The sequence below is a fragment of the Lagenorhynchus albirostris genome, chromosome 6 (assembly GCF_949774975.1).
Source record: "Lagenorhynchus albirostris chromosome 6, mLagAlb1.1, whole genome shotgun sequence".
NCBI classification, from domain to species: Eukaryota; Metazoa; Chordata; class Mammalia; order Artiodactyla; family Delphinidae; genus Lagenorhynchus; species Lagenorhynchus albirostris.
The window spans coordinates 81,079,102-81,092,539 of record NC_083100.1 but is presented as its reverse complement, the minus strand read 5'-3'; the positions used below and the strand labels follow the sequence as shown (position 1 = coordinate 81,092,539).

General features: G+C 48.3%; 1 protein-coding gene across 1 annotated transcript in view; it reads left to right on the top strand.

Moving 5' to 3' along the window:
* KIF5C (kinesin family member 5C) overlaps positions 1–13,438 on the top strand; it is a 163,193-nt gene that overhangs the window by 126,856 nt on the left and 22,899 nt on the right. The window contains exons 16-21 of the mRNA XM_060151509.1: positions 360–548; positions 4,256–4,373; positions 6,713–6,789; positions 7,742–7,851; positions 9,694–9,795; positions 10,185–10,245. Of these exons, the coding sequence (XP_060007492.1) occupies positions 360–548; positions 4,256–4,373; positions 6,713–6,789; positions 7,742–7,851; positions 9,694–9,795; positions 10,185–10,245 (657 nt within the window). The remainder of the gene's footprint in view (positions 1–359; positions 549–4,255; positions 4,374–6,712; positions 6,790–7,741; positions 7,852–9,693; positions 9,796–10,184; positions 10,246–13,438) is intronic.

Below are 13,438 nucleotides of genomic sequence, written 5' to 3'. Positions count from 1 at the left end.
TAGAGCGCAGGCTCAGTAGTTGTGGCGCACGGGCTTAGTTGCTGCGTGGCTTTTGGGATCTGCCTGGACGAGGGCTCGAACCTGTGTCCCCTGCATTGACAGGCGGATTCTTAACGACTGCAGCACCAGGGAAGCCCCCAGTAGAGGTTTTTAATTGAAAGTTTTACCCGAGGTTCCAGGGAACTTGGGGTTAAACATATAGTACTTTTTAGAGAAAAATTCTCAGCTTGTGGTCCTCCAATTAGGGTTTCTTAACCAGAAATCCACAGACATCTTGAGTTCCCATGGACAGGTTTCAGGGCCCCCATGAACCTCTGGAAATTGTAGGCATAGTTGAGTGTGTTCCCTCCTGTGCTCAGTTGGCAGATGTGAATGGAGTCATCGAGGAGGAATTCACCATGGCCCGGCTGTACATTAGCAAGATGAAGTCGGAGGTTAAATCTCTGGTGAACCGCAGTAAACAGCTCGAGAGCGCCCAGATGGACTCCAACAGGAAGATGAATGCCAGTGAGCGGGAGCTGGCAGCCTGCCAGCTGCTCATCTCCCAGGTAGGCCACGCCTTTCTTCCTCATTTCACACCCTTGTGCTCTGGAAAATCTGCTTCCTCCGTGCTCTTTCTGGGGCCGATGGTGCATAACAGGGATAGTTGATGGACTTTGCTTTACGTAAGACTTGTCCATGGCCTCCTAGGCAATGACAGCCCAGGCTTATTTCTTAAGGCTAGGTTTAGTTGTGTGAATTACATGGATTACCTTCAGTCCCTGTTAAAGGACGTGTCTATATATCTTTATCTAGCTAAGTAGGTAGATAGGTAGGATAGATAGAGATATGTAATGAATGGACAAGACTGGGTGGCATCTAAAACTCCTATCAGCTAAGACAACATTCTTTCGTCTTTTAACCTCTACCACAGGTCCAATTTAATATGGGACAACAGAAACTACCATCACTACTACTATTATTAATAGTAGTAGCAGTTAACCTTTTACTGAGTGCTTACAACGCACCATATACTATGTTAAGCACTTTACGTGCATTCTCTCACTTGATCTTTTTTTTTTTTTTTTTTTGCGGTACGCGGGCCTCTCACTGTTGTGGCCTCTCCCGTTGCGGAGCACAGGCTCTGGACGCGCAGGCTCAGCGGCCATGGCTCACGGGCCCAGCCGTTTTGCGGCATGTGGGATCCTCCCGGACCGGGGCACGAACCCATGTCCCCTGCATTGGCAGGCGGACTCTCAACCACTGCGCCACCAGGGAAGCCCCTCTCACTTGATCTTTAAAAAATTCCTGATGGGCAGGTTTTATTTATTTATTTTGCTGTACGCGGGCCTCTCACTGCTGTGGCCTCTCCCATTGCGGAGCATAGGCTCTGGACGTGCAGGCCCAGCAGCCATGGCTCACGGGCCCAGCCGCTCCGCGGCACGCGGGATCCCCCCAGACCGGGGCACGAACCCGTGCCCCCTTCATCGGCAGGCGGACTCCCAACCACTGTACCACCAGGGAAGCCTGCAGGTTTTATTATTGTTCTTGTTTTTTAAATAAGGAAAATGAGACTTGAAAGGTTAAATATACTGTCCAAACTCATATAGCCAGTGAAAGGCGGAGCTGGGACTCAAACCAAACTGTGTGTGAACTCAAAGCCTTGAAGGAATCTTCAAGCTCCTGGGGCATATGTCATCCCCTCAATGAGTAAGGCTACTCTTCTTCCATTAGAAGGGTATTTTCATTTTAGTAAGGTGGTTTCAGAAAATAGCAGCCTCGTTTCTGACCTGCCACTGATACCTGAGCTTGGTGTTTGGGCTTGAGGCTTCTGTGAGTGGTCCAGTGTGTGCTACTCACTGCCTTAGCCCAGGTATTAAAACAGCTGAAGTCATTTGAGGTAAACAGAGACCAGTATGGAGTGGCGCATCAGACAGTGCTGAGAAACAGACAAAAGCATACTTCATCCTGTACGCTTTTAAACATAGGGGTGTGTCATCATAGAACCATCTCCTTGTCTCCTACCATAATCGTCTAAGGGATGCAAATTAAACATCAAGTTTCCATTTTATAAATAACATAATAAGCAAAGATGTATTAATATTTAAGAGATTATTCAGTGCTGGTGTGTGATAGTGAAACTTATTGAGAAAAGTATAATTTGGTCAGTCCATTTGGAAAGGACTTTGGGAATCAAAAACCATAAAAATGTAAGTATACTTTGGTCCAGTAATTTCACTTATAGCATTTTTCATTGATAATGAAAATGAAAATTTTTCATTTCATATGGTATTATCATTCCCTGATTAAAATTATTAGCATTTATATGGAAGATGTTTAGTGCAGTATTACTTTCATTTTAATTAAATAAAATAGGCAACTATCTATTGAGAGACTAATAACATAAAGTGACATGGAAGGATTTATGCAGCTCTTACAAAAAACTGATAAAAACCAGTCATTTGGAAAGTATAATTATATAAAGTTAAGTAAAAATGAAAATGCTGAGTTACAGATCTATGCTATGCCTTGCAACTTGGCAAAATATGCATTCATATAGATAAGACCAGGAATCTAGGGGGACATGGTTAATAAATTAGAGTGGTTCATGGGTGAAATTTATACTACTTTTTCTGTATTTGCTTTACTGTTTGACATTTTTATAATTTGTGGAAGTTGAGAGGAAAAACACTAAACATTAGGACATGGTACACCTCAAGTCTGATTTCCAGATCACCTGTTACACTGAGAGCATGTGCTTCCGGAGGCCCCTAATATTTGGAGGCCAAGGCAAGAGCACAGACAGAGGCCCTGCGGCCTGCAGCCCAGTGTCTCTCCTTCCATCTGGATGTACCAGCCTCCATGTCCACGTCGAGTCCCTTCTGCACGTTCTGTGAACTGATGGAAATGTGTAACTGGGTCAGCTGTAATCTATATAAATGGATGATGGGAGCTGCACTGCTGGTCCTGGGAGTGGCCTTAGGGCCATTGGAGTAAGGAGTTTCTAGTTTCCCAGACTCACTGTGGTCTAGAAGAGGATGTGGGCTCCAGGTGGGCATGCTCCCTTGGCATATGAACTTTGCTCAGTGGAGTGGGATGCAGCCAGAGGACCGCCCAAGTGGGGTGCTCTAAAGTGTAGGGCCCAGGACAGTTGCCCAGATCTTAGAGTGACACTCACTCAGGGTATATGAGATCAGAGTCAAGAATATTAGGGCGGTTTTAGTTAGACAGTGCTTTCTGCATTAGCAACAAATACAGTTTTCCATTAGGTGCTATTTTGTACTCTGCTACAATTTACATAAAGCCAAAGATTCAGCCATAATTGCCTGGGGTTCAAAAGTAAGAGAAATCTTGGCTCTTTATTTTCTGACATGATCTAAGGAATCTGACAAAATATTTCCAGCTAAAATGCTGTTATCTCCTTTGTTTACACTCATCCTTGTCACCAAAAGCTATGCTTATAAAACAACTGCTCCAACAGGGTCCCATTTCCCAGAGGTTATTTCGTTAGATTAGAGCTCAGTCTCCAGAGTGTTCCTGCCTAAATATGAACCCTGTAGATCTGGAGCAGGGAGTGTTTGCATATTTCCATCTGCCTAGAAGTGACTACTGTCCCTAGTCAGTCACGAGCTCTCATTCATTCATTCACACCATTATTATTTATTAACTCTCTATTTTCATGGAGCTAACAAGTAGAAAAAAAATAGATAAATCAAGCAAAAGTTAGGTGCTATAAGAAAATGTCGGGGCCTGAGTGATAAGGGTCCAGCCAGGACCATGGCTGGGAGGGTGCTGGGGAGAGCTTCCTAGGGAGAGGAAAATGTAAACGCAAAGTCCCCGAGACAGGAATCGGTGCGTTTGAGAGACAGAAAAAGAAAAGACATCATATTTGAGTTCCAAAGAAGAAATCCAGAGGTGCAGTTTCAAAGAACGAAGCCCTCAGCCTGGACGTTTTCCCAGTCCCTTTCTCTCCAGCACACTCTGTTTTCTGTAAGGAGGAAAAGCAGCTTGGGCTTTGGTATCTCACTTAAGAGGACAGTGAGGAAGGGCACGGCCATGAGTGGGTCTGTGGGGAACGAAGCAGAGAAGCACATGGAAGAAAAAGGACAGATCCCAAACAAAGGGCAGAATATGCACCATTTGGGTGCTGGGACTCAGAAAAAGGACTCAAGAACTCCTCCTGTCTTGCGTTGTCCCATCAGACAGTCCCGGGCGAGCCAGGATGGCCACTTGCTAGTCCTTCACTGCTCCCTTTTATCTGTTCGCTTGTTTAAAGCATGAAGCCAAGATCAAATCCCTGACAGACTACATGCAGAACATGGAGCAGAAGAGGAGGCAGCTGGAAGAGTCCCAAGACTCGCTCAGTGAAGAACTGGCCAAGCTCCGAGCCCAAGGTGAGTAACTGACCACTTTGCAGGTGTCTGACTCTCAGCCTAAATCACTGTCTGGTTGGCTGGACTCATGATGTTTAATTCTGCTCGATTAAAGCATTTCTAGGTCTACTGAAAACAATGGCATAATTGGGCAGGGGCGGGGAGGGGAGAGAAACGTCTAGAAGACTGCCCCCACCCCATATGTGCTCCTCTTGCCATTTTCCCTCAGTCCACCCTGCTGTTCAAGTCAGAATCCTCTCCCTTCTTTACCTCCTGCGTCCAGTCTGTCCCCAAGGCCTGTCCATTCGACCTGCCAGGGGCTTCTCTGGTTCTGCTCTTCTCCGTCTTCACTGTCGCTGTCGTTAATCCTAGTTAAGAATTATGGCCACATCCATCTACTGAGGAGCTCATCTCCAGCCTGCTCTAGGCTGACCACTGTGCTGTATTCCAAAGGAGGATTCCAAAATCAAGTTCTACCTCGTGTCCAACCCCAGGCCTCTGACCCTTCCCTGGTGTCCTGTTGCTCTTAATATAAAGCCTGAACTTGCACCCATGGCTTACCTGCATCCCCCATCCTTTTTTTTTTTTTTTTTGCGGTACGCGGGCCTCTCACTGTTGTGGCCTCTCCCGTTGCGGAGCACAGGCTCCGGACGCGCAGGCTCAGCGGCCATGGCTCACGGGCCCAGCCGCTCCGCGGCATGTGGGATCCTCCCGGACCGGGGCACGAACCCGTGTCCCCTGCATCGGCAGGCAGACCCTCAACCACTGCGCCACCAGGGAAGCCCCATCCCTCATCCTTTGAACAAGCTCTTCCTTTGCCAGGCAGTCTCCTGACCCCCTTTGTTGAGGGAAGTGCCCAACACATAGGAAGCACTCAATAAATGTGAATAAATAGAAGAGATTTGAGAGAAATGACTAGAAATGTAGAAATCAGAACAGGATTAAGAATGTAGGTGTTGTGGTGAAACGGGAACATACAGATCATATTATGAGTTGCAACGAAAACTGGTAGAGTCCCTTTGGAAAGCATTTTGAAAATACATATTAATAATTCTAACACTTCTCATACCTTTTGCTCCTCAAATCTCCTATATTCATTGCAGAATTATTTATATTAGTGAAAAAAAAAAAGAAAGGAAGCCACCTAAATGTCCAAGAGTTAAATGAACTATGGTATGTTGTTTAAAAGAACAATTTTTTTCATCTTGGAGATGAAGGCCATGCAGCAGTGCTTATAATGCATTAGATTAAACATCCTAATATGTCATTTCGTCTTTACTGTGGTTATAACATTTAAAAATCAATAGATGCTTATGTCCCAAGGCCTGTAAATTAATATTTGAAAGGAAATGGTTTTGATAGGATAATAGGATTGGCGATGATGCTATCCTTTTTAATGTCCTTTATTGTTGTAGAGTCATTTGCCCAGTAAATACATGTTACTTCAAATGCCAAAGTAAATTAACGATGAAAGAGAGCACACTCACCCCCGCTTTGACCTTGTAAGGTTTTCTTTATGTCATAGGGGGTGTTAGGAACAGAATGCTCCACCCAAAACTTGACATGGAAAAGAACTTTTCCCTCTGGTAAATGGCTTCTGCAGTGGTGCCACTGAGTGGAAATGGAATCAAAGCAAGAAGAGCTGAAATGAAGTGAAACAGACTAGAGAGAATACCTAATGACTTGAATGTCACTGTCCCAAACGCTCTTGCTCCCTCCACCTCGGGCTGTGCTCAGGGAGGGCCACTGACCAAGAATAGGATGGGACTTGTCCCTCCCTCCCAGAGGTGTGCCACATAACAGCCCTGCCCCCAGTACGAGGCGTGGCCTTCCTGTTTAGTCTGGAGGGTGTCCTTTTATATTTCTATTTTCTTTGTGCCTATCCTTAGGTTGTTTTCCTGCTCCAGATTCTTAGAGAATACCATGGGAGGTAAATTAGCTCTTTCCGAAACTCTAATAGTGGCGCGAATCCAAACACCACTAATATTAGCACAGCGCATTACCATTGACAAAGCACGTTTACGTGTGCTGCCCAGGAGTAGCTCACCAGGCCTGGCGGGGAACCAGTCCTCCGAGGCGTGAGGTGACAGCTAGGTCAGCTGCAGCGTAACCCGCTCCAAGTTAGCACTTCCCCTCCAATCGCCACTGTCCCCAAGGGACTTCGATAATCTCCCAGGAGAGATCAGCCTTGATTTAAAAAGCCAGAAGTCCTCCTTCAGAGGCACGTTCCTTTCTACCACGGTTGTAATTGGTTAGATAAGCTGATGTTTCACCCCATTCTTTTTTCGTTTTCTAATTTTTACTTTTGGATGTGAGTCCTGCCAGTTAAATCTTAAATCATCGTTTAAAATTCAAAACAGAAAAAATGCATGAAGTCAGCTTCCAGGATAAAGAAAAGGAACATCTGACCCGGCTGCAGGACGCTGAGGAAATGAAGGTGTGTGTGCAGCCCCTTCCAGAAGCCCAGCCCATGTTTGGACTGGATTTGCCTGATCTAGGAAAATCCAACTCCTTCGGAGATGTGTGTGGCAGGGTAGGAGGGAGGCGGGTGGGGACTGGGGCTGGGCATCAGAGCTGCTCGCAGAGTGTGGCTGGGCTTAGCAATGAGATGGAGGTGGAGGTGTCCAGGAATCCCGAGGTGTCTGTAGATAGTAGTTATGTTGTGTTGGTACATTTCTCTTCCCGTTCATGACGAGGAAGGAGAGGGCACACCTTCCAGTCACTGCATGGGGCCACTTGGCACAACTTCTGCAGGAATGGTCGCCCGAAACAGCCCAAATTTGAGTTTTCATCTTAAACATAGAGATCTTTATTTTTGGTCACATTTTAAACAGAAAAGGAAAAGTGGGAAAGATGATTGGGAAATAAGATTTTTAGGTGGATACAATGAAATAGGAGAAAATGTGGAACTTTTGATTAGCTTTAGGCAAACCCCTCTCCTGGGTCTGCGTCACTTTGGTGGAAAGGCCTCCTTTGACTAGCACTGTAAATCCATGCTGTGGGCAGGGCCGGGAAATTATCTACATTTTACGGTGAGGAAGTGCAACCCCCACAGGTTCCATGGCTTGTCTGAGGTCACCCAGGTGGTAAGAGGTCCATGCCCTCTGACTGACCTGGCGAGAGAAGCCGTGTGGCTCAGATGAGCTATAGAAGGTCAGGGGAGACCCTTTACTCATGGAATGGGCTAATTTGCCCGTAGGGACCACTCAGTTTTATAACAGATCCTTGAGTTTTGTTATCCCTGTAAAGCACGGTGGGTTCCGAGGGCCCCGGTTTGGGGATCTGACAGCTGAGGGATATGGGGTAGGAGACAGCGAACAAGGGCTTTGTCACAGAGCCGGCTGAGAGCCAACGAGCGGCTGATACATTTCTCCCGGCCTGGGTTGCAGAAGGCGCTGGAGCAGCAGATGGAGAGCCACCGGGAAGCTCATCAGAAGCAGCTGTCCAGACTCCGAGATGAAATCGAGGAGAAGCAGAAAATCATCGATGAGATTCGGGAGTGAGTTGGCCTGGGGGCTCGTGGGGCGTTGGGGCAGACACGGCCCCTGGGCCAGCCTGGAGGTCTCTGCTTTCCCCGCCCCATGGACCCTGGGCTCTGCCCCGGTGCCTCAGCAAGCTGGACGTGATGCTTCTGCGGTCTGCTCCCCAACTGGAGCCGAGCCTCCGGGGGCTCTGGTGGGCAGGTGGCAGGCGGGTCCAGCTGCCCTGCCTGGTCCCCGTGGAGCAGGGGCACGTTGGTGATTCAGCTGGGCAGACGCATACCTCAGAAGGTGGGGATGCTGTTCCTATGAGAGGATGAAAAAGACCCCCAAAGACCCTGAATTGCTTCTGATTCAGGGTTTCTGATGGGTTAAGAAATGCTCCAGAGAAGACAGTCAGCTCCCGCTGCCCCAGCCCAATACATACCTGAACACTGCACACCCCAGAGACACCTGCTCGCAGGGGCACACGCCTTAGGGACCCGTGCTGTTGTGTGTCTGTCTGTGCTCGAGGGCATTGCAGCTGGGCTCAAGGCCATTCTCCTGTTGTAGCTGCTGAAGAGCCCCCTGCTCAGCAATTATCCCTCCCCACTCCTCTCACTTTCCCGCGTCATCAACACAAGTCCCCAGGCTGTGTTTAGATGCCCCCAATTAAAGACATAAGAAAACCAATTATATTGAAATACACTTCGACCCACTGACACCCTCCTCCCCTGTCTTCCTCCTCCCCGCCACCCCAGGTCCAGACTCAAGGTTCCCTCCTCTCTGTTTCTATAGATGAAGAAACATTGCTAGATGGGAAGCAAGATTAAATGATTTCCTTAGGGTCACGCTGCTAAACAAGAATCAAACTGGAGTTGGAGTTTAATTCTCTCTCAATGTCCGTGTGAGATACTCACACAGCCCATTTGCATTTTAAAAGCAAAAATGTAAATGCTGTGATGGGGCTCTGTGCACAGTCTCCCTAGGAAAGCACGTAGCATCGCCTCTCCCCTTCTTTTGGTCCACCCCCATGCTCCCACTTATGCTGAGCTTTCCCCTGTAAGTGTGACTCTTATTTGTTATGTTGATGAATCACCCTCAGATTGTTCAGCTGGAAGGGGAGGGGAGGGAAGGAAGGTGAGAGAGATGGAGGGTCTCTGAGTCAGTTGACAAGTGGGGACATTTCCTTGGCCTTTGCGTTTCACATGGGTTTTCCTTCAGAGAGTGTATAATCTGTTGTCTACAGTCATGTAGGCATGGCCGTATGAAAGGTTTTATAAGGACCGGGCTGATATAAATGGTGACCAAATACCCCCAACTGGATGGTGAGTTTCTTTTTTGCAACAGCCCCTGGACTTTCTTTGCGTTTCCCCTCTCTGCCCACTGCCCCCTTTCGCCCCCAAGACTTCACAGAACAGAACTGTCCCTGTGTCAGCTAGGGATTTGGATTTAGGGGGTGTTTTTGGAGCGTCAGACCAGAGAGGAAGGGAAGGTCAAAGTGGCCAAATAAGGTTCTGGGAGTGCGTATGTACCATCTGTAGGGCAGAAAAGCAGAACTCTCACTGGGCTCTGTTTTTCTGTTTTAAAATATCGGCCCCTTTCCCATCTCATTATTTTCCCTCCCAAAGCTCTTGCGCAAGCCAACTATAAATACATTATTAAAGCCTTATGTTTCATGCCTCTTAGATGTTCCCAGAAATTTCATTTTCACTTGGGCAGGGAGGAAGCTGTGAGGTTGTTCTGTGATCCCTCCAAATCTTCCAGAATTGCCGCCTTTATTGCACAGGGCTAATGGGGTTAGAACAGAACCACGTCTTTAGCAGCATGACTCAGAATTTCAGGCTGATGTGGAATGTATTGCTTTTTCCTCTCCATTTCAGTTTGAATCAGAAACTGCAACTGGAACAGGAGAAGCTCAGTTCTGATTATAACAAGCTGAAAATAGAGGACCAAGAGAGAGAAATGAAACTGGAAAAGCTCTTGTGAGTGTGCTTTAAATATTTCCTCTGTTTTCTCTCATCCTCTCGAAGTTTTTTTTTTTTTTTTTTTTTTTTGCCAACTGCACGGCACGCGGGATCTTAGTTCCCTGACCAGGGACCAGGAACCGGACCCATGCCCCCTGCAGTGGAAGCGCAGAGTCTTAACCACTGGACTGCCAGGGAAGTCCCCCCACCACCCTGCAAAGTCTTAAAAAGTCTGCTTTGGTGATTCAGATACCCAAATATTCAGGTTAGGTCAGGCCAATTTAAAAACAGACCGTGGCCGTTTGGGTGAGTTGGTTTGTTTTGTTGACTTATCTGCAGATGCAGATGGTATCTGTAAGAATCTCTGATGCCCCTTTGGTGGTTCACAGTTCCTTTCTGTTTTTTAGATTGCTCAATGATAAAAGAGAACAAGCCAGAGAGGACCTCAAAGGGCTGGAGGAGACAGTGGTATGTTGATGTGTTTCCCAACTCATTTTAGTCTCAGAGACCAGATTGGTTTATGATCTTTTGAATTTGTTTCTTCTAAAATTTTATTTGTGCATGCCTTTCTTGAATATCATTTTAAACATAAAACTTCCTATGGAAACATGAGAGCTGTAGAATTTATTCCCCTGGTCTTAACAGAGTGAATAACCAACCAACCATCCATCCATCCATCCATCCATCCATCCATCCATCCATCCATCCATCCATCCTTAAGACTGTAACCATGGAGCCCTGACTGAGATTTAAACTCAAATCAGTGCCTGCAATTTTACAGCCTCTGTATGTTGTGACTTACTTCCATGCAACAATCAGTGGATATTTATTGATCACCTGCTGAGGGCTGGCATGCTTTTAGGTGCTTGAGTTGCATCAGTACAAAACAGAGTTAAGATGCTGGCCCTTGTGAAGCTGTCTTTCACCTGGGGGAGACAGACAGTGAGAAATAAGGATGTAGATCATGACCTCCATTAGATGGTTATAGAAAGTGCAGGGGTACTGGTTTGGGGTGGCCCCACTGGGAGGTGACATTTAAGCAGGAACTTGAAGCAGGTAAAAGAAGGAGCCATGGGGATGTCCGGGGGAGGAGCCTTCCAGGAGAGGCAGCAGCCAGTGCCAAGGCCCTGAGGTCAGCCCGTGGCAGGCATGTTGGGGTACAACAGGGAGGTCAATGTGTATGTGACCAAGAGAAGGGGGGAAGGCAGGAGGTAGGCACAGAGAGGTCAAGGCCAGAGGAGGTGCAGGCCAGGTAGGGCCTTGGGACCTGCAGGGTTTGGGGCAGAAGAGTGACAGATCTACTTCCCTTTGGAAGAAGGGCTCACCATCTGAGATCCTGGTTAGTTTTCTCTGTGCTTTCATTGGGTTTGTCTCCTCTGGTCAACTTCTGTCTCAGTTGCCCTGGGGGGTAGCTGCCTGGCTCCGAGGGCTCTCAAGAGCCCTTCAAAATGCCACGCAGCCTGTGTTTGAAGACAGACACCCCAAATAGTCTCAATTTGGTGAAAACATGTCGAGTCATTTCACATGACATGACAACAGAGAGAAACTGTTGTTTACATACAGTCATGCATTCTGATTTCATTCCCACATCCTGGGAATTTATGTGGGACTGAGCCTGAATCCAAGAACTCGGTGACCCCAGACTGGAGGCAAGTGGTTGATCAGGGCTGGACCCGAGGCTGCACTCTGGCCGCTGGGCCAGCGTTAGCTGCTCCTTAAAGCCAGGTGTGGGCTGGGAGGGCACCAGCCGTTCGGGACAGAAGTAGGATGACTGTTCACAGGAAGTTGGGCCTTTTGAGCCTGGTGGAGAAGACGGTGGACAGGGCGGCTGGAGGGGAAACAGAAATGAAGCCATGAAGTTGCTTCCTCCACATCTGTTCTCCTGGAGAAGTGGTACCCATAATCATAGATAATTACAACAATTCAGAAATATATTGCACATTAAAATGTCACTGTATTCCCACCAGCCAGAGATCAATATTTCAGTATCTTTTCTTCCTTTACACCCTCGCACTCTCTCATGCACGCTCTCACGCAGCACACACACCTTCCATGCCCACACCCAGAAGCTCACTCTTCACCCCTCTCTCTCTCACGGCCTCACCCACGCTCAGGCACAATCACTTATTCTTTCTCACACACACATCTTCACACACACTCCCACCCACAGGCCCTCACATTCACATTCGCACGCCTGTGTTCATCCACTCACAAATTCTTACACACTCGCCCAGCACACCCCATAACATGCTGACACACACATTCACACTCATTAGTGACCATCCACACTTCCTCATTGGCACACTCACACTTCTGCTCATTCACTCTCACACCCTCCCTCATGTCCACTCACACACACTCACCCCACGTGCTAACTCTCTCCCAGACTCACAAGCTTTCTGTCTTTCACACTCACTCATGAGCATGTTCTTTTGCCCTTTTGAATGTTTTTTTGTTTTGTTTTGTTTTGGCCTCACTGAGCGACTTGTGGGATCTTAGTTCCCTGACCAGGGATCGAACCCATGCCCCCTGCAGTGGAAGCACGGAGCCCTAATCACTGGACCTCCAGGGAAGTCCACTGAATACATGTTTATTTATTTATTTATTTATTTATTTATTTATATTTTTGGCTGTGTTGGGTCTTCGTCGCTGCACGCAGATTTCTCTAGTTGCAGCGAGCGGGGGCCACTCCTCGCCGCAGTGCACAGGCTTCTCGTTGCGGTGCCTCTCTTGTTGTGGAGCACGGGCTCCAGGCACACAGGCTTCAGCAGTTGTGGCACACAGGCTCTAGAGTGCAGGCTCAGTAGTTGTGGCTCACAGACCTAGTTGCTGCACGGCATGTGGGATCTTCCCGGACCAGGGCTTGAACCCGTGTCCCCTGCACTGGCAGGCAGATTCTTAACCGCTGCGCCACCAGGGAAGTCCACTGAATACATTTTTAACAACACATTTTCCTCACTAGCCTCCTCCACTGGTTCTCCTTCCCCCACCTCCCCGCCCAGCCCACTCACCTATGTTCCCACCCTCACATCCATTCTCCCCAGCCCCCCTACCACACACACATGCTCACACAACACACTTGGTCCCTCACACGTGGACGGACCCACTGACACAGCCTCCCACGTTCCCTCTGCAGCCCTCACTGCCCGTCCACACACATCACGCACACACACGCTTTCAATTCCCAAACTGGAACCCCACGGTCTGTGCCATTCCAGACGTGGGTGTTTTTACTTATCCTTCCATCACATCCTCCCCAAGCTGTCAGTGTTCCTCAGGGGCAGGCCTGCTGTCCTTGGCTGACCCTTCCTGAGCCCCCCTTAGCCCTAGGCCTGCGCTGCCTCCTGGACTGTCTGGACAGGCCCGGGTGGGACCTGCCACCCAGGGGTTGTAGTCTGTGAAGCCCACTCCAGGGGGCGATGTTGGGAAAGGCCAACCAGCCAGTGGGGACGTCTCTGGGGTCCCGGGAAGCCATCTGGCTTTAATAGGACACTTTGTGTGGGCTCTGGGGCTGGACCTCTCCTGCTGCGTTGATGGGCCTTGTGTCCCCACGTCTCTGGTCACACCCTCGCTGTCCCCCGTGACAGGAAGCTGAGCCCTGGGCTTTTACACAGAGGGCAGCGTCCGTGCCAGGAAAGGCTTGTGACTGACTTCACAAGGG